General features: G+C 44.3%; 2 protein-coding genes across 7 annotated transcripts in view; one reads left to right on the top strand and one right to left on the bottom strand.

The window, feature by feature from the left end:
- LOC139273777 (zinc finger protein 239-like) overlaps positions 1 to 14381 on the top strand; it is a 65584-nt gene extending 51203 nt beyond the window's left edge. For 5 of the 6 annotated variants that reach the window (XM_070890865.1, XM_070890862.1, XM_070890863.1 and 2 more), the window contains one exon: positions 13154 to 14381. In XM_070890865.1, the coding sequence (XP_070746966.1) occupies positions 13510 to 14088 (579 nt within the window). In that variant the 5' untranslated portion in view covers positions 13154 to 13509 and the 3' untranslated portion in view covers positions 14089 to 14381. Of the gene's footprint in view, positions 1 to 9095; positions 9169 to 13153 lie in introns of those variants that run through there. The other variant, XM_070890867.1, reaches the window with a different exon arrangement.
- The window catches only part of LOC139273755 (zinc finger protein 530-like), an 84977-nt gene continuing 69015 nt past the window's right edge, over positions 10879 to 26840 (bottom strand). The window contains exons 3-5 of the mRNA XM_070890811.1: positions 19690 to 19925; positions 13237 to 13291; positions 10879 to 11061 (exon numbers count right to left, since the gene is read on the bottom strand). Coding sequence (XP_070746912.1) covers positions 19888 to 19925 — 38 coding nt within the window. The 3' untranslated portion in view covers positions 10879 to 11061; positions 13237 to 13291; positions 19690 to 19887. The remainder of the gene's footprint in view (positions 11062 to 13236; positions 13292 to 19689; positions 19926 to 26840) is intronic.

The raw sequence follows: 26840 nt of genomic DNA, 5'->3' as shown, positions 1-26840 counted from the left end.
CATTCACATAACAGCAACTGACAGGAGGAAAATCTACATACACATCCCAGAGACTGACATTCACAGAATAATACCCACACTCACATACCATAGACTGATGGATACAGAGTAAACCCCATACTCACATACCATAGACTGAGAGATACAGAGTAAAACCCACACTCACACCAAAGACTAATAGATACAGAGTGAAGATCACACTCACATCCCAGAGAATGACAGCTGTAGAGTAAAATCCACACACACATAAAAGTGAGTGACAGATAAAGAATAAAACGTACACTCACATCCCAGAGAGTGAAAGATACAGACAAAAATGTACATTCATGTTACCGAGATTGACACATACAAATAATACCCAAACCCATATACTGACAGATACAGAGAAAAACCCACACTCACATCCCAGAGACTGAGAGATAAAGAAAACGTTCACACACATATCCTCGATAGTGATAGATACAGACTAAAATATGCACTCCCTTACCAGAAACTAGGAGTTATTGTATTGATTAAAATCCTTACTCATATAACACAAGCTGACAGGTACAGTGTAAAACCCCACACTCCCTGTTATGTATTTAATCCCTTGTAACCTGCATCACACCTGTCCACCAGAGGGCCTACCTGTTCGAGTCCCAAGGGATCCCTGCATCCCTTGGGAGTACAGTATATAAGCAGGTCACCCATAAGGTGTCTGCACTCTGGAACTACAATAAAGGAGCTAAGGTCACACTTGCTCATTACACACAGTACTCGGTCTGACCATTTATCATGAGTATAACAATTGGCGACGAGTTAACAATCCACGCGAAAATGCAAAGGACAGTCGGCAACCTGGAGAGGTTCTCGAAGGGGAATGATTGGGAAGCCTTCGTGGAGAGACCCGGCCAATACTTCGTAGTCATCGAGCTGGAAGGGGACGAGAATGCGACCAAACGAAGGGCGATCCTCCTAACCGTCTGTGGGGCCACTACCTATGGCCTCATAAAGAATCTCCTGGCCCCGGCTAAACCAACAGATAAATCCTACGAAGTACTGAGTCCGGGAGCACCTAAATCCTAAGGAAAGCGTTTTGATGGCGGGATATCTGTTCTAAACATGTCAATGATTGGAGGGCCAGGAAGTGGCGAGCTACGTCGCCGAACTAAGGCGCCTTGCAGGACATTGTGAGTTTGAGGGATTCCTAGTACAAATGCGCAGAGACTTTTTTGTACTGGGCATCGGACATGAAACAATCCTTCACAAACTGTTGACTGTAGAAACTCCAAATGTGAGTAATGCCATAACAATAGCCCAAGCATTTATGTCCACCAGCGACAACACCAAGCAAATTTCGGCCAGTACTGTGCATAAAGTAACGTTGGTTTGAGCAGAAATTTACAGGGCAGAATGTACACGCCGGCTGCCGTGGCCTGACCTCAATTGACCCAGAGTCCACCATCATCTGTTCATGTGAGGCAGTTAACACCCTGTTGGCGCTGCGGGGGTGATCATTGGCCCCATCAATGCCACTTTAAATACTATGCGTGCAATGGCTGCAGAACAATGGGACACCTCCAACGAACGTGCAGGCGAGCTGCAAACCCTGCGAACTAGAGGAAGATCGGTCCACAGTGGATCAGATGGAATTGGAAACTCGTACAGAGGAGGCAGAGTGTACGGGGGTATACACGTTCACGATGAAATGCCTACTAATAATATTGAAAGTTGAACGGAACAGTATTCCAGTGTCTATGGAGCTGAACGCGGGGGCAAGTCAGTCCATAATGAGTAAAACGGCTTTCGACAGGCTGTGGGGGAAGAAGGCACACAGGCCCAAGCTCAGCCCCATTCACACGAAGTTAAGGATTTATACAACGGAACTAATCCGGTAATTGGCAGTGCTGAAGTCAAAGTCTCCTATGATGAAGCAGTACATGAACTCCCGCTATGGATTGTGCCCGGGGATGGCCCCATGTTATTTGGCAGAAGCTGGCTGGGGAAAATCCGCTGCCACTGGGATGACATTCGAAAGCTTTCGTCAGTTGATGACACCGTATGTACACAGGTTCTAAGCAAGTTCCCATCATTATTTGAGCCAGGCATTGGAAGTTTCTCGGGTGAAAGTGCAGATCCATTTGGTTCCTGGTATGCGACCCATCCACCACAAGGCTCGGGTGGTACGTTACATGATGTGGAAATCCAGCTGGATAGGCTGCAACGCGAGGGCATCATCTCGCCGGTGGAGTTCAATGACTGAGCCAGTCCGATTGTTCCGGTACTCAAGGAGGATGGTACAGTTAGAATTTGTGGTGACGATAAAGTAACAATTAACCATTTTTCGCTGCAGGACCAGTACCCGCTACCCAAGGCAGACAATCTATTTGCAACCCTGGCTGGAGGAAAGATGTTCCCCAAGCTGGACCTGACCTCAACCTACATGACGCAAGAGCTGAAGGAGTCTTCGAAAGGCCTCACCTGCATCAACATGCACAAAGGTCTATTTATTTACAACCGGTGCCCGTTCGGGATTTGGTCGGATGCAGCGATTTTCCAGCGAAACATGGAAAGCCTGCTAAAGTCGGTTCCTTGTACATTGGTCTTCCAGGACGACATATTGGTTACAGGTCGGGACACCATGGAGCACTTGAAGAACCTGGAGGAGGTTGTTAGTCGGTTGGATCGCATGGGGCTCAGGTTGAAATGCTCGAAGTGTGTTTTCCTGGCACAGGACGTTGAATTTTTAGGAAGAAGGATTGCAGCAGACGGCATCAGACCCACCGACTCCAAGACGGAGGCCATCAAGAACGCGCCGTGACCACGAAATGTGACGGAGCTGCAGACGTTTCTGGGACAGCTCAACTACTTAAATAATTTCCTACCTGGGTTAAGCACCCTACTAGAACCCCTGCATGCGCTACTGTGCAAGGGAGATGACTGGGTATGGGGGAATTCACAAGAGGCTGCCTTTAAGAAAGCCAGAACTTTACTGTGTTTTAACAAACTGCTTGTCCTGTATAACCCATGTAAACGATGTGTGTTAGCTTGCGATGTGTCGTCATACGGGGTTGGGTGTGTATTACAACAGCCTAATGAATCGGGAATTTTACAACCGGTTGCGTATGCATCCAGGAGTTTGTCCAAGGCCAAAAGGGCCTACAGTTGAAAAAGAGGCTCTGGCGTGTGTGTACGGGGTAAAGAAAATGCACCAGTACTAGCTTGGCCTCAAGTTCGAACTTGAAACAGACCACAAGCCACTCATATCGCTATTCTCAGAGAGCAAATTGATAACAATGCCTCTGCAAACATCCAAAGATGGTTGCTCACACTGTCGGCATACAACTATGTAATTCGCCACACACCGGGCACAGAGAACTGCGCAGATGCTCTCAGTCGGCTACCATTGCCCACCACCGGGGTGGAAATGGCGCAGCTAACAGACTTGCTCATGGTCATGGAGGCATTTGAGAATGAGAAATGCCCCGTTACGGACCACCAGATCAGGACCTGGACCAGCCAGGATCCTTTACTGGCCCTGGTTAACAAAAACTGCGTCCTCCATGGGAGCTGGTCCAGTGTCCCAATGGAGATGCAGGAAGCGATTAAGCCATTCCACAGATGCAAAGATGAGCTGTCCCTTCAGGGGGACTGTCTCTTGTGGGGCAATCGTGTGGTCTTGCCCAAGAAAGGCAGTGACACATTTATTGGGGAACTATACAGCACCCATGCGGGCATCGTGATGATGAAAGCCACAGCCAGATCCCATGTGTGGTGGCCGGGCATCGACTCGGATTTAGAGTCATGTGTACGCCAGTGCAATGCTTGCTCTGTTGAGCAATGCACCCAGAGAGGCACCGCTAAATCTATGGCCCTGGCCATCCAAACCATGGTCGAGGATCCATGTAGATTATGCAGGCCCATTCCTAGCCAAATATTTTTGGTTGTCGTGGATGCTTACTCAAAATGGGTTGAATGTGCAATAATGTCTGGAAGCACGTCCACGGTCACCATTGAAAGTCTAAGAGCTATGTTTGCCACACACGGCCTGCCCGATGTCCTAGTTAGTGCTTCACAAGTGCCTAATTCAAAGAATTCATGACCTGCAATGGGGTCAAACATGTCACATCTGCGCCGTTCAAGCCCGGATCCAACGGCCAGGCAGAACAGGCAGTCCAGACCATCAAGCAAAGCTTGAAACGCATGTCGGAAGGCTCCCTGCAGACCCAGTTGTCCCGAGTACTGCTCAGCTACCGCACCAGATCCCACTCACTCAAAGGGATTCCCCCAGCCGAGCTGCTCATGAAAAGGGCACTTAAACAAGGCTCTCTCTGATCCACCCTGATCTACATGATCATGTGGAGGACAAGCGGCATCAACAGAGTGTGTACCATGATCATGCAAACTTGTCAGGCGATATTGAGATCAACGATCCTGTGTTTGTGCTCAATTATGGACATGGGCCCAAATGGCTTGCTGGCATAGTCACAGCCAAAGAGGGGAGTAGGGTGTTTCAGGTCAACTGACCAATGGACAAATGCACAGAAAACACTTGGACCAAATTAAACTACGGTTCACAGACAGTTACGTACAATCCGAAGAAGACACCACCAACTTTGACCTTCCAACACACACACACAAGTGGCAACTGACATCACAGTTGACCACGGAACAGAACTCATCATCCCCAACAGTCCGGCAAGACCGACTACACAACAGCCCAATGAAGAACTGACCAACCCAACCACACCAGCATTTGTATCGAGACGATTGACAAGGGAGCGCAGAACCCCAGATTGTCTCACCTTGTAAATAAGTGTAGTGTTGACTTCAGGGGGAGTGATGTTATGTGTTTAACCCCTTGTAACCTTGTAACCTGCATCACACCTGTCCACCAGAGGGCCTACCTGTTGGAGCCCAAGGGATCCCAGCATCCCTTGGGAGTACAGTATATAAGCAGGTCACCCACAAGGTGCCTGCATTCTGGAACTACAATAAAGGAGCTAAGGTCACACTTGCTCATTACACACAGTACTTGGTCTGACCAGTTATCATGAGTATAACACTCACATTCCTGAAACTGACCGGTACAGAGTAAAACCCACACTCACATTCCTGAAACTGACAGGTACAGAGTACATCATAAGAACATAAGAATTAGAAACAGGAGTAGGCCATCGAGCCCCTCGAGCCTGCTCCGCCATTCAACAAGATCATGGCTGATCTGGCCGTGGACTCAGCTCCACTTACCCGCCCGCTCCCTATAACCCTTAATTCCCTTATTGGTTAAAAATCTATCTATCTGTGATTTGAATACATTCAATGAGCTAGCCTCAACTGCTTCCTTGGGCAGAGAATTCCACAGATTCACAACTCTCTGCTGGAAGAAATTCCTTCTCAACTCGGTTTTAAATTGGCTCTCCCGTATTTTGAGGCTGTGCCCCCTAGTTCTAGTCTCCCCGACCAGTGGAAACAATCTCTCTGCCTCGATCTTGTCTATCCCTTTCATGATTTTAAATGTTTCTATAAGATCACTCCTCATCCTTCTGAACTCCAACGATTAAAAACCCAGTCTACTCAATCTATCATCATAAGGTAACCCTCTCATCACCGGAATCAGCCGAGTGAAACGTCTCTGTACCCCCTCCAAAGCCAGTATATCCTTCCTTAAGTAAGGTGACCAAAACTGCACGCAGTACTCCAGGTGCGGCCTCACCAATACCCTGTACAGTTGCAGCAGGACCTCCCTGCTTTTGTACTCCATCCCTCTCGCAATGAAGGCCAACATTCCATTCGCCTTCCTGATTACCTGCTGCACCTGCAAGCTAACTTTTTGGGATTCATGCACAAGGACCCCCAGGTCCCTCTGCACCTCAGCATGTTGTAATTTCTCCTCATTCAAATAATATTCCCTTTTACTGTGTTTTTTTTTTCCCCAAGGTGGATGACCTCACATTTTCTGACATTGTATTCCATCTGCCAAACCTTAGCCCATTCGCTTAACCTATCTAAATCTCTTTGCAGCCTCTCTGTGTCCCCTACACAACCCGCTTTCCCACTAATCTTTGTGTCATCTGCAAATTTTGTTACACTACACTCTGTCCCCTCTTCCAGGTCATCTATGTATATTGTAAACAGTTGTGGTCCCAGCACTGATCCCTGTGGCACACCAATAACCACCGATTTCCAACCCGAAAAGGACCCATTTATCCCGACTTTCTGCTTTCTGTTAGCCAGACAATTCTCTATCCATGCTAATACATTTCCTCTGACTCCGCGTACCTTTATCTTCTGCAGTAACCTTTTGAGTGGCACCTTATCGAATGCCTTTTGGAAATCTAAATACACCACATCCATCGGTACACCTCTATACACCATGCTCATTATATCCTCAAAGAATTCCAGTAAATTAATTAAACATGATTTCCCCTTCATGAATCCATGTTGCGTCTGCTTGATTGCACTATTTCTATCTAGATGTCCCGCTATTTCTTCCTTAATGATCGCTTCCCCACTACAGATGTTAAACTAACTGGCCTATAGTTACCTGCCTTTTTTCTGCCCCCCTTTTTAAACAGAGGCGTTACATTAGCTGCTTTCCAATCCGCTGGTACCTCCCCAGAGTCGAGAGAAGTTGGTAGATTATAACGAATGCATCTGCTATAACTTCAGCCATCTCTTTTAATACCCTGGGATGCATTTCATCAGGACCAGGGGACTTGTCTACCTTGAGTCCCATTGGCCTGTCCAGCACTACCCCCCTAGTGATAGTGATTATCTCAAGGTCCTCCCTTCCCACATTCCTGTAACCAGCAATTTTTGCCATGGTTTTTGTGTCTTCCACTGTGAAGACCGAAGCAAAATAATTGTTTAAGGTCTCAGCCATTTCCACATTCCCATTATTAAATCCCCCTTCTCGTCTTCTAAGGGACCAACATTTACTTTAGTCACTCTTTTCCATTTTATATATCAGTAAAAGCTTTTACTATCTGTTTTTATGTTTTGCGCAAGTTTACTTTCGTAATCTATCTTTCCTTTCTTTATTGCTTTCTTAGTCATTCTTTGCTGTCGTTTAAAATTTTCCCAATCTTCTAGTTGCCCACTATCCTTGGCCACCTTATACGCATTGGTTTTTAATTTGATACTCTCCTTTATTTCCTTGGTTATCCACGGCTGGTTATCCCTTCTCTTACTGCCCTTCTTTTTCACTGGAATATATTTTTGTTGCGCACTATGAAAGAGCTCCTTAAAAGTCCTCCACTGTTCCTCAATTGTGCCACCGTTTTGTCTGTGTTCCCAGTCTACTTTAGCCAACTTTGCCCTCATCCCACTGCAGCCCTCTTTGTTTAAGCATAGAACGCTCGTTTGAGACACTACTTCCTCTCCCTCAATCTGTATTATAAATTCAACCATACTGTGATCACTCATTCCGAGAGGATCTTTTACTCGGAGACCGTTTATTATTCCTGTCTCATTACACAGGACCAGATCTAAGATAGCTTGCTCCCTTGTAGGTTCTGTAACATACTGTTCTAATAAACAATCCCGTAAGCATTCTATGAATTCCTCCTCAAGGCTACCCCATGCGATTTGATTTGACCAATCGATATGTAGGTTAAAATCCCCCATGATTACTGCCGTTCCTTTTTCACATGCCTCCATTATTCCCTTGATTATTGTCCGCCCCACCGTGTAGTTATTATTTTGGGGCCTATAAACTACGCCCACCAGTGACTTTTTCCCCTTTCTATCTCTAATCTCCACCCATAATGATTCAATATTTTGTTCATTAGAGCCAATATCGTCTCTCACAACTGCCTTGATATTATCCTTTATTAACAGAGCTACCGCACCTCCTTTCCCTTCTTGTCTATCTTTCCGAATTGTCAGATACCCCTGTATGTTTAATTCCCAGTCTTGGCCACCCTGCAACCACGTTTCTATAATGGCCACCAAATCATACCCATTTGTAATGATTTGTGCCGTCAACTCATTTACTTTATTTCGAATGCTGCGTGCGTTTAGGTAGAATGTTTTAATACGAGTTTTTAAACCATGATTTTTAGTTTTGACCCCTCCTGCAGCCCCTTTATATTCATACATATTGTCCCTTCCTATCACCTTGTGGTTTACACTTACCCCAGTGCTACTCTGCTCTGTTGCCTCCTGCCTTTTGCATTCTTTCTTGGGGTCCTGTTCATCTGAGCTCTCACCCACTCTAACTAGCTCAGAGCCCTCTCCTGGGTTCCGAATACTCCTCACATTGAGGCACCGAGCTTTCAGGCTTGCCTTTTGATTACACTTTGACCCTTTAGAATTTTGCTGTACAGCCGCCCTTTTTGTTTTTTGCCTTGGGTTTCTCTGCCTTCCACTTTTACTCATCTCCTTTCTGTCTTTTGCTTCTGTCTCCATTTTGTTTCCCTCTGTCTCCCTGCATTGGTTCCCATCCCCCTGCCATATTAGTTTACTCCTCCCCAACAGCACTAGCAAACACTCCCCCTAGGACATTGATTCCGGTCCTGCCTAGGTGCAGACCTTTCAGATTGTACTGGTCCCACCTCCCCCAGAACTGGTTCCAATGCCCCAGGAATTTGAATCCCTCCCTGCTGCACCACTGCTCAAGCCACGTATTCATCTGAGCTATCCTGCGATTCCTACTCTGAGTAGCACGTGGCACTGGTAGCAATCCCAAGATTACTACTTTTGAGGTTCTACTTTTTAATTTAGCTCCTAGCTCCTTAAATTTATCTCTTAGGACATCATCCCTTTTTTTTACCTATGTCGTTGGTACCAATGTGCACCACGACAACTGGTTGTTCACCCTCCCTTTTCAGAATGTCCTGCACCCGCTCCGAGACATCCTTGACCCTTGCACCAGGGAGGCAACATACCATCCTGGAGTCTCGGTTGCGGCCACAGAAACGCCGATCTATTCCCCTTACAATTGAATCCCCTATCACTATCGCTCTCCCACTCTTTTTCCTGCCCTCCTGTGCAGCAGAGCCAGCCACGGTGCCATGAACTTGGCTGCTGCTGCCCTCCCCTGATGAGTCATCCCCCTCAACAGTACTCAAAGCGGTGTATCTGTTTTGCAGGGGGATGACCGCAGGGGACCCCTGCATTACCTTCCTTGTACTGCTCTTCCTGCTGGTCTTCCATTCCCTATCTGGCTGTGGACCTTTCACTGCGGTAAGACCAACTCGCTACATGTGCTACTCACGTCATTCTCAGCATTGTGGATACTCCAGAGTGAATCCACCCTCATCTCCAATTCCACAACGCAGTCCGTCAGGAGCTGGAGGCGGATACAGTTCCCGCACACGTAGTCGTCAGGGACACTGGAAGTGTCCCCGAGTTCCCACACAGTACAGGAGGAGCATATCACGTGACCGAGCTCTCCTGTCATGACTTAACACTTAGATACACTTAATTTGGCAACAACACTGTTAACAGGTTACTTACTGATATAAAAAAGAAAAAGAAAAGCTACTCACCAATCACTTACCCCTTTGGCTGTGACGTCACCTTTTGATTTCTTTCTACTTTTTTGCTTTATCTCCGTGCTGGAGCTGCACCAGTTGGGCCTATTGTAGGCCTCACCAATGCCACGAACTCCCGCCTCCGATCTGCCGATGCCTCTCGCTGCCGCTGGGCCTTTTGTAGGCCAAACCAACGCCACGAACTCCCGCCTCCAACTCCCACGAACTCCCGCCTCCGAGTAAAACCTACTCCCACATTTCTGAAACTGACAGGTACAGAGTAAAACCCATACTCACATTCCTTAAACTGACAGGTACAGGACAAAACCCACACTCGCATTCCTGAAACTGACAGATACAGAATAAAACCCACACTCATATACCAGAAACTGATGGATATAGAGTAAAACCCACACTCACATACCATAGACTGATGGATACAGAGTAAAAACCCACACTCACACACCATAGACTGATGGATACAGAATAAAACCCATACTCACATACCAGAAACTGACAGATACAGAGTAAAACCCACACTCACATACCATAGACTGATGGATACAGAGTAAAACCCACACTCACATACCATAGACTGATGAATACAGAGTAAAACCCACACTCACACACCATAGATTGATGAATACAGAATAAAACCCACACTCACATACCATAGACTGACAGATACAGAGTAAAACCCACACTCACATACCATAGACTGATGGATATAGAGTAAAACCCACACTCACATACCATAGACTAACAGATACAGAGTAAAACCCACACTCACATACCATAGACTGATGGCTATAGAGTAAAACTCACACTCACATACCACAGACTGACAGATACAGAATAAAATCCACACTCCGATATCTTAGACTGATAGGTACAGAATAAAATCCACTCTCGCAAACTAGAAACTGACAGATACAGAAATAAAACCCACACTCACATACCATAGACTGGCAGATACAGAGTAAAACCCACACTCACATACCATAGACTGACAGGTACAGAATAAAACCCACACTCACATACCAAAAACTGTTATATACAGAGTAAAATTCACACTCATAATCCATAGACAGAGATAGAGTAATACCCACACACAAATATCAGAAACAGACACAGGTAAAACCCACACTCACATATCAGAAAATGACAAGGATTGTGTAAATCCAACACTCACATACCAGAGAATGAAAGATACAGAATGAAACCTACACTCACTTACAAGCAATTGACAGGTACAGTGAAAACCTCCCTTCCATACCATAAACTTACAGGTATAAAGGAAAAGCCACATTCGCTAACCAGAGACTGACAGATACAGAATAAATACAACACTCACTGGTGGCCGTAGTCTATAGGCCCCCTAACAGTAACTAAACTGTTGGATGGAGTATAAATCAAGAAATAATGGAGGCTTGTAAAAAAGGAGCAGGAATATTCATGGGCAATTTTAATCTTCATTTGATTGAACAAATCAAATTGGCCAAGGTAGCCTTGATGAAGAATTCAGAGAGTGTATCCAGGATAGTTTCCTTGAACAGTACTTTGCGGAACCAACCAGGAAGCAGGCTATCTTAGATCTGGTACTCTGTAACGAGAACATAAAAACATAAGAAATAGGAGCAGGAGTAGGCCATTTGGTCCCTCTAGCTTGCTCCGCCATTTAATAAGAACATGGCTGATCTGATCATGGACTCACCTCTACATCCCTGCCTGCTAACCCTTTATTCCCTTATTACTCAAATATATGTCTACCTCCGCCTTAAATATATTTAATGGCCTAGCCATCACAGCTCTCTGGGACAGAGAATTTCACGGGTTTACAACCACCTAAGAGATTAAATTCCTCCCCATCTCAGTTTTAAATGGGCGATTCCTAATTCTGAAACTATGACCCCTAGTTCTAGTTTCATCTATGAGTGGAAATAATCTCATTGTATCTACCTGTCCGAGCCCCCTCATCATCTTATATGTTTCAATAAGACCACCTCTCATTCTTCTGAACTTCAATGAGTATTGGCTCAACCTACTCAACCTCTCTTCATAAGTCAACCCTTCATCTCCGGAATCAACCTCGTGAACCTTCTCTGAACAGCCTCCAATGCAAGTATATCCTTTCTTAAATACGGAGACCAAAACTGTATGCAGTACTCCAGGTGTGGCCTCACCAATCCCTGTACAGTTGTAGCAGGACTTCTCTGCTTTTATACTCCATCCCCCTTGCAATAAAGGCCAACATTCCATTTGCCTTCCTGGTTACTTGCTGTACCTGCATACTAACTTTTTGTGTTTCATGCATTAGTACCCCCAGGTCCCTCTGTACTGCAGCACTTTGCAATTTTTCTCCATTTAAATAATAATTTGCTTTTTTATTTTCTCTGCCAAAGTGGACAACCTAACATTTTCCCACATTATACTCCATCTGCCAAATGTTTGCCCACTCACTTAGCCTGTCTATATCCCTTGCAAATGTTGTGTGTCCTCCTCACAACTTGCTTTCCCACCCATCTTTGTATCATCAGCAAACTTGGCTACAATACGCTCGGTCCCTTCATCCAAATCATTAGTATAGATTGTAAATAGTTGAGGCCCCAGCACCGATCCCTGTGGCATCCCACTAGTTACTGTTTGCCAACCGGAAAATGATCTATTTATCCCGACTCTCTGTTTTCTGTTAGTTAGCCAATCCTCTAGCCATATTACCCTCAACCCCGTGAACTTTTATCTTGTGCAGTCACCTTTTATGTGGCATCTTATCGAATGCCTTTTGGAAATCCAAATGCATCACATCCACTGGTTCCCCCTTATCCACTCTGCTCATTACATCCTCAAAGAACTCCAGAAAATTTGTCAAACATGATTTGCTATTCATAAAAACACATTGACTCTGCTTGACTGAATTATGCTTTTCCAAATGTCCTGCGACAGATGTTAGGCTAACTCATCTTGTAACACTGTTGTGAATTACCTTGGGACATTGTACTACATTAAAGGCGCTATATAAATAAAAATTATTATTATTACTATAAAGGAAAGCTGCGGGTTTGTGTGCTGCCTCAGAGATTAATCGAGATGCAGAGTGCATGCGTGACCATCTTTGGAAAAGAGCAAAGTGTGGGCGGGGCTACAGGGTCCCAGTGAACCCAGCCAGAGTCGGCACCTTCAGGGGAGGAGAGGGAGGGTAATCAGTGAGTGTAGAACTGAACCCAGCCAGAGTCAGTACCTTCAGGGGAGGAGAGGGAGGGGAACCAGTGAGTGTAGAACTGAACCCAGCCAGAGTCAGTACCTTCAGGGGAGGAGAGGGAGGGGAACCAGTGAGTGTGGAACTGAACCCAGCTAGAGTCAGCACCTTCAGGGGAGGAGAGGGAGGGGAACCAGTGAGTGTGGAACTGAACCCAGCCAGAGTCAGTACCTTCAGGGGAGGAGAGGGAGGGGAACCAGTGAGTGTGGAACTGAACCCAGTCAGAGTTGGTGGTGAAAACTGGGATTGGAGCACAAGCTGTCTTCAGACGTGCGATGTGTTTGAATTTCAGCACAGGGAGGACGGAGAGTGTATGGGATGGGGATTTACAGCTTTGGAGGAACAAGAGAGGCAAGAATGTTCCATGGATTCTACAATTGTCTGTTCTGAATTTCTGTCCTGTACTTGCAGTAATGGTTTTTGTAAACTCCTTTTCCAGGTTATTAGAAGGGCAGGATTTGCAGACGGGAAGCTCAAACGAAATATCACGTCAAGATCTGACCGAATCACTCGATTCCTCACCACGAGTATATCATCGGCCTTTGAATGTGGAAGGAGAAATATTTGACTGTTCTGTCTGTGGGAAAAGATTTCAAATATCAGTGTGACTGGAAAAGCATCGAGACACACACAACCGAGTGAGAGTGTTCCAGTGCACTGACTGTGGAAAGAGCTTTAACCAGTTACACAGCCTGAACAAACAAACACAGCGGGGAGAAACCGTACACGTGTTCTGTGTCTGGACGAAGCTTTAACTGATCATCCATCCTGGAGAGACATAAGGACACCCCCACCATGGAGAAACCGTGGGAATGTGGGGACTGTGGGAAGAGATTCAATTATCCATCACGGCTGGAAATTCATCGACGCAGTCACACTGGGGAGAGTTCGTTCACCTGCTGCGTGTGTGGGAAGGGATTCACTCATTCATCCCAGTTGTTGACACACCAGCGAGTTCACACTGAAGAGAGACCGTTCACTTGCTCTGTGTGTGGGAAGGGATTCACTCAGTCATCCAACCTGCTGAGACACCAGCGAGTTCACACTGGGGAGAGACCGTTCACCTGTTCTGATTGTGGGGAGGGATTCACTCGGTCATCCCACCTGCTGACACACCAGCGAGTTCACACTGAAGAGAGACCGTTCACTTGCTCTGTGTGTGGGAAGGGATTCACTCAGTCATCCAACCTGCAGATGCACCAGCGAGTTCACACTGGGCAGAGGCCATTCACCTGCTCTGTGTGTGGGGAGGGATTCACTCGGTCATCCCACCTGCTGAGACACCAGCGAGTTCACATTGGGGAGAGACCGTTCACCTGCTTTGAGTGTGGGAAGGGATTCACTCAGTCATCCAACCTGCTGACACACCAGTGAGTTCATACTGGGGAGAGACCATTCACCTGCTCTGAGTGTGGGAAGGGATTCACTCGGTCATCCAACCTGCTTACACACCAGCGAGTTCACACTGGGGAGAGGCCGTTCACCTGCTCTGAGTGAGGGAAGGGATTCACTCAGTCATCTAACCTGCTGACACACCAGTGAGTTCACAAGTGACTGCAGGGTTTGGATTCTGCTGTTGTTGCTGCTGTTATTCACATCCGAATGAACTGTGTTCATTCTGTTAGTTGGTGTTTGTTTCTGCTGATGTTAATAAACCTTCAACTACGCTGGAGTTTAATATTTTGATATTTCAAAGAATATTATGTTGATATTTTATGTCTCCAAAATAAGAAGAGATTAATTGATGACCTGTTTCTGATGGCTCCATTTTTGATCGGGGCGGAGGAGCAGTGAGAGATCGGGGCCCAGGAGAGGCGAGGATTCTGGGCCCAGAAGAGGCGAGGCCCCAGGGCAGCATGGGCCAGCCCACACTGCGATCTATGGATAGTAGGAGCATATGTGTGCACTAGGTCCGTGCAGCAGAGTCTTGGTTAACCCTTGCCACTGGATCAAGACTTAGCTCTGTCAAGCCCGTGTAGTGGCTGGTGTACAACGGCTACCCCACGTTAAAAGAATCCATGCACAGGCATCTTCCACCCTTCAGCATGGAGTTCAGGACCTAGATTGTCAGGTCCCTCATTGAAACACCTGTGAACTCATGTATTTTTGGTGTGGAAGTGGGTCATCCTCGATACGAGGGACGGCCTAATACTATACTACCATTTTTGAGCCTTTTCTCCTTTCTGACTCCAGATTATTTCAGTTCTCAGACCTTCGGTTACTCTCCGGGACAAGTCCCAGCTCCCCATACCTTCCAGAGTGCCTCTCCTAGCCTTGGTATCCAGGGAAGGTATCGGTAACAGCCCAGGATCACTAAACACAAAACCCAGTCTGTTAATCACTTTCAGCTACTGGACTTAGTGTGTGCCCCACAGCATCTCTCTCACCTTCGATGTGTGATTGGAGCATCACGCCTGCAAACCTGGGTTCAATTTAAATTTGAATCTACTCTAAGTGTATTTTTAAAAAAAATAATGGTTTAGAGTCAACAAGATGAACATGTAGCCACATCATGGCCCAATAAACCAGCTCTATATTCACAGGAGAAAGTCTGTTATCTAACTCCTCGAGTGATAGAGAAAGATTCCAACTCTAAGAACATCTAAAATCTGTTGTAAATATATTTCAAATACTGACTGGTACAACCTGTCTCTTTCTTTTCAATTGAAGTAAATAGAAGATGAGGAGGGGTTGGAGAGTAGGGGTGAGGGGGTTGGAGAGTGGTGGTGAAAGAGGAGTTAGGGTGAGAGGGGGTTATAGAGTAGGAGTGGAAGAGGAGTTGGGATGAGGGGGGTTCAGGAGTAGGGGTGAAAGAGGAATTGGGGGTGATGGGGGTTGGAGAGTTGGAGTAAAGGTGAATGGAGAGGAGTTGTAATGGAGCAGCCAATTTGTGCACAGCAAGATCCCACAAACAGCCATGTAATGATGACAAGATAATCTGTTCTGAGTGATCTTAATTGATGGATACACATTTGCCAAGACACCAGGGGAGAACTCCACCTGTTCTTCCTCAGAATCATGGCTGTGGGATCTTTTACGTCCAACTTAGGGACTCGATGGGGCATCGGTTCAATGTCTGATCTGAAAGACGCCACCTCTGACACTGCAGCGCTCCCTCTGTACTGGCACCTGGAGTCTCGGCCTAGATTATGTGCTCGGGTCTCTGGATTTGGAATTGAACCCTCGATCCTCTGACTCAGGGCCGAGAGTGCTACCACTGAGCCAAGACTGACATGGTCTGTTCCCTGTTCCCATTACACTAGACCGTGCCTGTGTTATTACACTAACCCCACCCATTCATACTGCAGTGGGCCCTAACTCTGTTATTAGACATTCGGCAAAGCATTTGCTAAAACAAAAAAACAACAAGAAATTACATTAATATAGCATCTTTAAATCAGTGAAATATCTCACTATCGGCGCTTAACAAGATCGATATCAATAAAAAGACATTGTTGAGACAGAGCCACAGAGAAAGATATCAGGACAGATTCCCAAAAGGTTGATCGAAGAGGTAGTTTTTAAGAAGAACCTTGAAAGAGGAGGTTGAGGTTTAGGGGGAATTCCAAAACTTAGAGCCTCGGCAGCTGAAGGCACGGCCGCCAATGGTGGAGCAATTAAAATCGGGGATGACCAAGAGGACAGATTTGGAAGAGCACAGGGAACTCGGAGGGTTGTGGGGCTGGAGGAGATAGAAATATAGAAAATAGGTGCAGGAGTAGGCCATTTGGCCCTTCGAGCCTGCACCACCATTCAATATGATCATGGTTGATCATGCACTTCAGTACCCCATTCCTGCTTTCTCTCCATACCCCTTGATCCCTTTAGCCGCGAGGGCCATATCTAACTCCCTTTTGAATATATCTAACGAACTAGCCTCAACAACTTTCTGTGGTAGAGAATTCCACATGCTCACAACTCTCTGAGTGAAGAAGTTTCTCCTCATCTCGGTCCTAAATGGCTTACCCCTTATCCTTAGACTGTGATCCCTGGTTCTGAACTTCCCCACGGGAACATTCTGCCTGCATCTAACCTGTCCAATCCTGTCAGAAATTTATATGTTTCCATGAGATCCCCTCTCATTCTTCTAAATTCCATTGAATATAAGCCTAGTCGATCCAGTCTTTCTTCATATGTCAGTCCTGTCATCCTGGGAATCAGTCTGGTGAACCTTCGCTGCACTCCCTCAATAGCAAGAATGTCCTTCCTCAGATTAGGAGTCCAAAACTGTACACAATATTCAAGGTGTGGCCTCACCAAGGCCCTGTACAACTGTAGTAAGACCTCCCTGCTCCTATACTCAAATCCTCTCGCTATGAAGGCCAACATACTATTTGCCTTCTTCACCGCCTGCTGTACTTGTATGCCAACTTTCAATGACTGATGTACCATGACACCCAGGTCTCGTTGCACCTTCCCTTTTACGAATCTGTTACCATTCAGATAATCTGCCTTCCTGTTTTTACCACCAAGGTGGATAACCTCATATTTATCTACATTATAGCGCATCTGCCATGTATTTGCCTACTCACCTAACCTGTCCAAGTCATTCTGCAGCCTCTTAGCATCCTCCTCACAGCTCACACTGCTACCCAACTTAGTGTCATCTGCAACTTGGAGATATTACATTCAATTCCTTCATCTAAATCATTAACGTATATTGTAAATAGCTGGGGTTCCAGCACTGAACCTTGCGGTACCCCACTAGTCACTGCCTGCCATTCTGAAAAGGACCCGTTTATTCCTACTTTTTGCTTCCTGTCTGCCATCCAGTTCTCTATCCACTTCAATACATTACCCCCAATACCATGTGTTTTAATTTTGCACACCAATCTCCTGTGTGAGACCTTGTCAAAAGCCTTTTGAAAGTCTAAATACACCACATCCACTGGGTTGCATTGTCTATTCTGCTAGATACATCCTCAAAAAATTCTATGAGATTTCCCTTTCATAAATCCATGCTGATTTGGACCGATCCTGCTTTCCAAATGCTCTGCTATTACATCTTTAATAATTGATTCCAACATTTTCCCCACCATCGATGTCAGGCTGACTAGTCTATAATTACCTGTTTTCTCTCTCCCTCCTTTTTTAAAAAGTGGAGTTACATTAGCTACCCTCCAGTCCATAGGAACTGATCCAGAGTCTATAGAATGTTGGAAAATGACCACCAATGTATCCACTAGTGATAGGGCCACTTCCTTAAGTACTCTGGTATGCAGACTGTCAGGCTCTGAGGATTTATCGCCCTTCAATCCCATCAATTTTCCTAACACAATTTGCTGACTAATAAGGATTTCCTTTAGTTCCTCCTCCTCGCTAGACCCTTAGTCCCCTAGTATTTCCGGAAGGTTATTTGTGTCTTCCTTAGTGACGACAGAACCAAAGCATTTGTTCAATGGTTTGCCATTTCTTTGTTCCCCATTATAAATTCACCTGATTCTGACTGTAAGGGACCCACAATTGTCTTCACTAATCTTACAATGATAGAGAGGCGAGGCCATGGAGAGTTTTGGACCCAAGGATTAGAATTTTAAAATCGAGGCATTGCTTAACTGGGAGCTAATGTAGGTCAGTGAGCACAGGGGTGATGGGTGAATGAGATTATAGCAATAGGGCCCTGACTTGCACACACTATTAGATGAGACCCAATCTTGGCTTGAGTGCACTAGATACTGGCTGTGTGATCAACACACTAGATCCAGCATTGTGTTCAGTATAACACTAGAGTCTGCCTCTGTTATTATTGGATCCAGCACTATCTTTTTTACTCTCACAGTGGGCCATGCATTTGCTGTTATTACTCTGGAGCCTGTCTCCACTCTTATTGTATGAGACCCTGTCTCTGGAATTGTACCACTGGACCCGGCCTCTGCTTTGATTGGAAAATAACCTGCCACTGTTATTCCAGTTCTAGTGCACACCTCTATTATTATAACTGTCTCTATTGTATTCTATAGAGTATGTTTCTGGTATTGTTAAAGTGTTAAAGGCTTCTGTTCATGTGACACTATCACCTCTTTCAGTTTTATTACAAAAAAACTTATTCAATTATTAAAGACTTATTTCTAGTGTAAAACGAGGCCTTGTCTCAGTTATCAATGCACCAGACCCTGTTTCAGTTTATATTACACTAGACCCTGTCTCTGTTTATATTACACTGGACCCTGTCTCTGTTTATATTACACTGGACCCTGTCTCTGTTTATATTACACTGCACCCTGTCTCTGTTTATATTACACTAGGTCCTGTCTCTGTTTATATTACACTAGATCCTGTCTCTGTTTATATTACACTGGACACTGTCTCTGTTTATATTACACTGGACCCTGTCTCTGTTTATATTACACTGGACCGTATCTCTGTGTATATTACACTAGATCTTGTCTCAGTTTATATTACACGAGACCCTGTCTCTGTTTATATTACACTAGACCCTGTCTCTGTTTATATTACATTAGACCCTGTCTCTGTTTATATTACACTAGACCCTGTCTCTGTTTATATTACACTAGGCCCTGTCTCTCTTTATACTGCACTCGACCCTGTCTCTGTTTATATTACACTAGACCCTGTCTGTTTATATTACACTAGACCCTGTCTCTGTTTATATTACATTAGACCCTGTCTCTGTTTATATTACACCAGACCCTGTCTCTGTTTATACTGCACTAGACCCTGTCTCTGTTTATACTGCACTAGACCCTGTCTCTGTTTATACTGCACTAGACCCTGTCTCTGTTTATATTACACTAGGCCCTGTCTCTGCTTGTACTGCACTAGACCCTGTCTCAGTTTATTGAACCTCGACCATGTCTTAGTTATTGCAGCACTAAACAACATCCACAAATATTGGAAATGGTTGGGGAGGAAACAGTGAAAGTAACAGTCAGGAAACAGAAGACAGGAGACAGAAATAGAGCAAATAGAGCAAATGAAGGACATAATCAATGAGAGAAAGACAGATTTATTAACCTCATGGCAGGTATAGATACAGCTTCACTTTTACCATCACTGGCACCAATCGTCACAGACCGGAGGTAAATCTCAGGAGCTTCTATGTGATGATGAGGTGATCACTGGACAATAAAGCTCAGAGACTGGTGGGTGGCTGCTCATTATCCTCAGTGTGATTTAATCCCCTTTCCCACTGAATACTGCGGACAGACATGGTCACCTTGGTAACAGAATGGTCAGTGTGACATCACTTTCTAAACAAGAGCACACAAGACAATGGGTTATCAATACATGTTGAAGATATTAAACATTCTGCAATTACTTTTTACATAAAAGTAAATAAAATAGTGGAAAATTATTGCTGAAGATAATTTATCTCTGTGGAATTGACTCGCAAACATTAAGAATGATGTGTTTTGTTTACACACACACACACACACACAAATTTAGAACACTGCAGTACTGACTGGCAAGGTCGCAAGTTCGATCCTTGATCTGGGCTGTTAGTTGATCTTAGCCAAGGCAGCAGTTCAGGGGCTATAATTGTCCTCAGTACCACTGGGCTAAATATGAGTAAAAATCAGCCACTGCAGCTGCTCTTCATACCGATCCAGGGACCTCAACTGGGAAGTGTGTGGATGTCATTTGAGGACAGGATTTGAGGCTGTGATGCCTACCACAGTCAAAATCTTGCTGGCACTCACTGAGTCTATGGATAGCGAGGCACTGGAGGTTAACTAATGTCTGTGGAATTGCATCCCCCCAACACACACATACACACCCTCACACACCCCTCCACACAACATTACACACTCCGCCCCCACATACACACACCCCCACACACAGCCTTCTATACACCCACACACACATACACACACCTCCCCACACACACGCACACACATCATTACACCCCCTCACACCTACACACAAACCCCGTCACACACCCCTCCACACATTACACACTCCCCCCATACACCAACATACACCCCCACACACAGCCTCCTACACACCTCCCCACAAATACACACATCCCCCCACACACACACACATCTCCCCACACACACACACATCATTAAACCCCCTCACACATACACACACACACCCTCACACATCCCTCCACACATTACACACTCCCCCCACACACCCACAAACAGCCTCCTACAGACCCACACACACATACGCACGCCTCCCCACACACACACGCACACATCATTACACCCCCTCACACACACCTCCACACAACATTACACACTATAAACAGAGACAGGGTCTAGTTTAATTAAACAGAAACATGGTCTAGAGTAATATAAACAGAGACATGGTCTAGAGTAATATAAACAGAGATATGGTCTAGTTTAATATAAACAGAGACCGGGTCTAGTGTAATATAAACAGAGACCGGGTCTAGTGTAATATAAACAGAAACATGGTCTAGTGTAATATAAACAGAGGCAGAGTCTAGTTTAATATAAACTGAGACAGGGCCTAGTGTAATATAAACAGAGACAGGGTCTAGTTTAATATAAACTGAGACAGGTTCCAGTGTAATATAAACAGAGACAGGATGTAGTGTAATATGAACAGAGACAGAGTCCAGTATAATAAAAACAGAAACATGGTCTAATGTAATATAAACAGAGACTGGGTCAAGTGTAATATAAATAGAGACAGGGTCGAGTGTAATATAAACAGAAACATGGTCTGGTGTAATATAAATAAGGACAGGGTCTAGTTTAATATAAACTGAGACAGGTTCTAGTGTAATATAAACAGAGACAGAGTCATTGAAGGTTGGCATGCAAATACAGCAGGCGGTTAAGAAAGCAAATGGCATGTTGGCCTTCATAGCGAGGGGATTTGAGTACAGGGGCAGGGAGGTGTTACTACAGTTGTACAGGGCCTTGGTGAGGCCACACCTGGAGTATTGTGTACAGTTTTGGTCTCATAACTTGAGGAAGGACATTCTTGCTATTGAGGGAGTGCACCGAAGGTTCACCAGACTGATTCGCGGGATGGCGGGACTTACATATCAAGAAAGACTGGATCAACTGGGCTTGTATTCACTGGAGTTCAGAAGAATGAGAGGGGATCTCATAGGAACGTTTAAAATTCTGATGGGTTTAGACAGGTTAGATGCAGGAAGAATGTTCCCAATGTTGGGGAAGTCCAGAACCAGGGGTCACAGCCTAAGGATAAGGGGCAAGCCATTTAGGACCGAGATGAGGAGAAACTTCTTTATCCAGAGAGTGGTGAACCTGTGGAATTTTCTACCACAGAAAGTTGTTGAGGCCAATTCAATAAATATATTCAAAAAGGAGGTGGATGTAGTCCTTACTACGAGGGGGATCAAGGGGTATGGCGAGAAAGCAGGAATGGGGTACTGAAGTTGCATGTTCAACCATGAACTCATTGAATGGCGGTACAGGCTCGAAGGGCCGAATGGCCTACTCCTGCATCTATTTTCTATGTTTCTATGTTTCTATGGTCTAGTGTAATATAAACAGAGACAGCGCATAGTGTAATATAAACAGAGACAGCGTCTAGTGTAATAGAAACAGAGACAGCGTCTAGTGTAATAGAAACAGAGACGGGGTCTAGTGTAATATAAACAGAGTCGGGATCTAGTGTAATATAAACAGAGTCGGGTCTAGTGTAATATAAACAGAGACAGGGTCTAGTGTAATATAAACAGAGACAGGGTCTAGTGTAATATAAACAGAGACAGGGTCTAGTTTAATATAAACTGAGACAGGGTCTAGTGAAAATAAACAGAGACAGGGTCTAGTGTAATATAAACAGAGACAGGGTCTAGTGTAATATAAACAGAGACAGGGTTTAGTGTAACATAAACAGAAACATGGTCTAGTGTAATATAAACAGAGACGGGGTCGAGTGAAATATAAACAGAGTCGGGGTCTAGTGTATTATAAACAGAGACAGGGTCTAGTGTAATATAAAAAGAGACAGGGTTTAGTGTAATATAAACAGAGACAGGGCCTAGTGTAATATAAACAGAGACAGGGTCTAGTTTAATATAAACTGCGACAGGGTTTAGTGTAACATAAACAGAAACATGGTCTAGTGTAATATAAAGAGAGACAGGGTCTCGTGTAATATAAACAGAGACATGGTCTAGTTTAATATAAACAGAGACAGGGTTTAGTGTAATATAAACAGAGACAGGGTTTAGTGTAACATAAACAGAAACATGGTCTAGTGTAATATAAAGAGAGACAGGGTTTAGTGTAATATAAACAGAGACAGGGTCTAGTTTAATATAAACTAAGACAGGTTCTAGTGTAATATAAACAGAGACAGGGTTTAGTGTAATATTAAACAGAGACAGGGTTTAGTGTAACATAAACAGAAACATGGTCTAGTGCAATATAAACAGAGACAGAGTCTAGTTTAATATAAACTAAGACAGGTTCTAGTGTAATATAAAGAGAGACAGGGTCATTGAAGGTTGGCATGCAGGTACAGCAGGCGGTTAAGAAAGCAAATGGCGTGTTGGTCTTCATAGCGAGGGGATTTGAGAACAGGGGCAGGGAGGTATTACTACAGTTGCACAGGGCCTTGGTGAGGCCACACCTGGAGCAATGTGTACAGTTTTGGTCTCATAACTTGAGGAAGGACATTCTTGCTATTGAGGGAATGTAGCGAAGTTTCAGCAGACTGATTCCCGGAATGGCTGGACTGACATATCAAGTAAGACTGGATCAACTGGGCTTGTATTCACTGGAGTTCAGAAGAGTGAGAGGGGATCTCATAGAAACGTTTAAAATTCTGATGGGTTTAGACAGGTTAGATGCAGGAAGAATGTTCCCAATGTTGGGGAAGTCCAGAACCAGGGGTCACAGTCTAAGGATAAGGTGTAAGCCATTTAGGACCGAGATGTGGAAAAACGTCTTCACCCAGAGAGTGGTGAAACTGTGGAATTCTCTACCACAGAAAGTTGTTGAGGCCAATTCACTAAATATATTCAAAAATAAGTTAGATGTAGTCCTTACTACTAGGGGAATCAAGGGGTATGGCGAGAAAGCAGGAATGGGGTACTGAAGTTGCATGTTCAGCCATGAACTCATTCAATGGCAGTGCAGGCTCGAAGGGCCGAATGGCCTACTCCTGCACCTATTTTCTATGTTTCCACATTTCTATGTTTCTATGGTCTAGTGTAATATAAACAGAGACAGGGCCTAGTGTAATATAAACAGAGACAGGGTCTAGTGCAATATAAACAGGGACAGGGTCTAATGTAATAGAAACAGAGACAGGGTCTAGTGTAATATAAACAGAGACAGGGTCTAGGGTAATATAAACGGAGACAGGGCCTAGTGTAATATAAACACAGACAGGGTCTAGTGTAATATAAAAAGAGACAGGGTTTAGTGTAATATAAACAGAGACAGGGTGTAGTTTAATATAAACTGAGACGGTTCTCGTGTAATATAAACAGAGACAGGGCCTAGTGTAATATAAACAGAGACAGGGTCTAGTGTAATATAAACACAGAGACAGGGTCTAGTGTAATATAAACACAGAGACAGAGTCTAGTGTAATATAAACAGAGACAGGGTCTAGTGTAATATAAACAGAAACAGGGTCTAGTGTAATATAAACAGAGACAGGGTTTAGTGTAATATAAACAGAGACAGGGTTTACTGTAACATAAACAGAAACATGGTCTTGTGTAATATAAAGAGAGACAGGGTCTAGTGTAATATAAACAGAGACAGGGTCTAGTTTAATATAAACTGAGACAGGGTCATTGAAGGTTGGCATGCAGGTACAGCAGGCGGTTAAGAAAGCAAATGGCATGTTGGCCTTCATAGCGAGGGGATTTGAGAACAGGGGCAGGGAGGTATTACTACAGTTGCACAGGACCTTGGTGAGGCCACACCTGGAGCATTGTGTACAGTTTTGGTCTCATAACTTGAGGAAGGACATTTTTGCTATTGAGGGAGTGCAGCAAAGGTTCACCAGACTGATTCCCGGAATGGCTGGACTGACATATCAAGTAAGACTGCATCAACTGGGCTTGTATTCACTTGAGTTCAGAAGAATGAGAGGTGATCTCATAGAAACTTTTAAAATTCAGACGGGTTTAGACATGTTAGATGCAGGAAGAATGTCCCCAATGTTGCGGAAGTCCAGAACCAGGGGTCACAGTCTAAGGATAAGGGGTAAGCCATTTAGGACCGAGATGAGGAAAAACTTCTTCACCCAGAGAGTGGTGAAACTGTGGAATTCTCTACCATAGAAAGTTGTTAAGGCCAATTCACTAAATACATTCAAAAAGAAGTTAGATGTCATCCTTACTACTAGGGAGATCAAGGGGTATGGCGAGAAAGCAGGAATGGGGTACTGAAGTTGCATGTTCAGCCATGAACTCATTCAATGGCGGTGCAGGCTAGAAGGGCCGAATGGCCTACTCCTGCACCTATTTTCTATGTTTCCATATTTCTATGTTTCGATGGTCTAGTGTAATATAAACAGAGACAGGGCCTAGTGTAATATAAATAGAGACAGGGTCTAGTGCAATATAAACAGAGACAGGGTCCAGTGTACTATAAACAGAGACAGGGTCTAGTGTAATGTAAACAGAGACAGGACCTAGTGTAATATAAACAGAGACAGGGTCTAGTGTAATATAAACACAGACAGGTTTTAGTGTAATATAAGCACAGACAGGGTCTAGTGTAATATAAAAATAGACAGGGTTTAGTGTAATATAAACAGAGACAGGGTGTAGTTTAATATAAATTGAGACAGGTTCTCGTGTAATATAAACAGAGACAGGGCCTAGTGTAATATAAACAGAGACAGGGTCTAGTGTAATATAAACAGAGTCAGGGTCAAGTGTAATATGAACAGAGACAGGATCTAGTGTGATATAAACAGAGTCAGGGTCAAGTGTAATATAAACAGAGACAGGGTTGAGTGTAATATAAACAGAGACAGAGTCTAGTGTAATATAAACAGAGACAGGGTCTAGTGTAATATAAACACAGACAGGGTCTAGTGTAATATAAAAATAGACAGGGTTTAGTGTAATATAAACTGAGACAGGGTGTAGTTTAATATAAACTGAGACAGGTTCTCGTGTAATATAAACAGAGACAGGACCTAGTGTAATATAAACAGAGACAGGGTCTAGTGTAATATAAACAGAGTCAGGGTCAAGTGTAATATGAACAGAGACAGGGTCTAGTGTAATATAAACAGAGTCAGGGTCTAGTGTAATATAAGCACAGAGACAGGGTCTAATGTAATATAAACAGAGACAGGGTCTGGTTTAATATAAACAGAGACAGAATCTGGTGTAGTATAAACAGAGACAAGGTCTAGTGTAATATAAACAGATACAGGGTCTGGTGTAATATAAACAGAGACAGGGTCTGGTGTAATATAAACAGAGACAGGGTCTGGTGTAATATAAACAGAGACAGGGTCTGGTGTAATATAAACAGAGACAGGGTCTGGTGTAATATAAACAGAGACTGGACCTAGTGTAATATAAACAGAGACAGGGTCTAGTGTAATATGAACAGAGACAGGGTCTAGTGTAATATAAACAGAGACAGGGTCTAGTGTAATATAAACAGAGACAGGACCTAGTATAATATAAACACAGAGACACGGTCTAATGTAATATAAACAAAGACAGGGTCTAGTGTAATATAAACACAGAGACAAGGTCTGGTGTAATATAAACAGAGACTGGACCTAGTGTAATATAAACAGAGACAGGGTCTAGTGTAATATGAACAGAGACAGGGTCTAGTTTAATATAAACAAGGACATGATGTCGTTATAGAATCACAGAATCTAAGAATGATACATTTCAGATTGTGTACATCGTGCCCACTGGTGCCTGTGTCGGCACTCATTTGAAAGACCTAACCAATTAGTCCCACTTCCCCTGCTCCTTCCCTATATCCCAATTAGTGCCAGTCCCCCTGCACTTTCCCAATATCTCTGCATTTTTTCCAATTCAAGTATTTCCCAATTCCCTGCTGAAACTTATTACTGAATCTGCTCCTGGCCCCCTTTCAGGCTGTGTATTCCAGATCATAACAGCTCATTGTGTATTTATTTCCTCATTTCGCCTCTGATTCTTGTGCTAGTTAAATCTGTGTCCTCTGGTTACAAACCCTACAGTCTCTGGA

Source organism: Pristiophorus japonicus, chromosome 9 (genome assembly GCF_044704955.1).
Source record: "Pristiophorus japonicus isolate sPriJap1 chromosome 9, sPriJap1.hap1, whole genome shotgun sequence".
NCBI classification, from domain to species: Eukaryota; Metazoa; Chordata; class Chondrichthyes; family Pristiophoridae; genus Pristiophorus; species Pristiophorus japonicus.
Note: the sequence above shows the minus strand (reverse complement) of the source record. Positions and strands in the feature narration are given on the sequence as shown.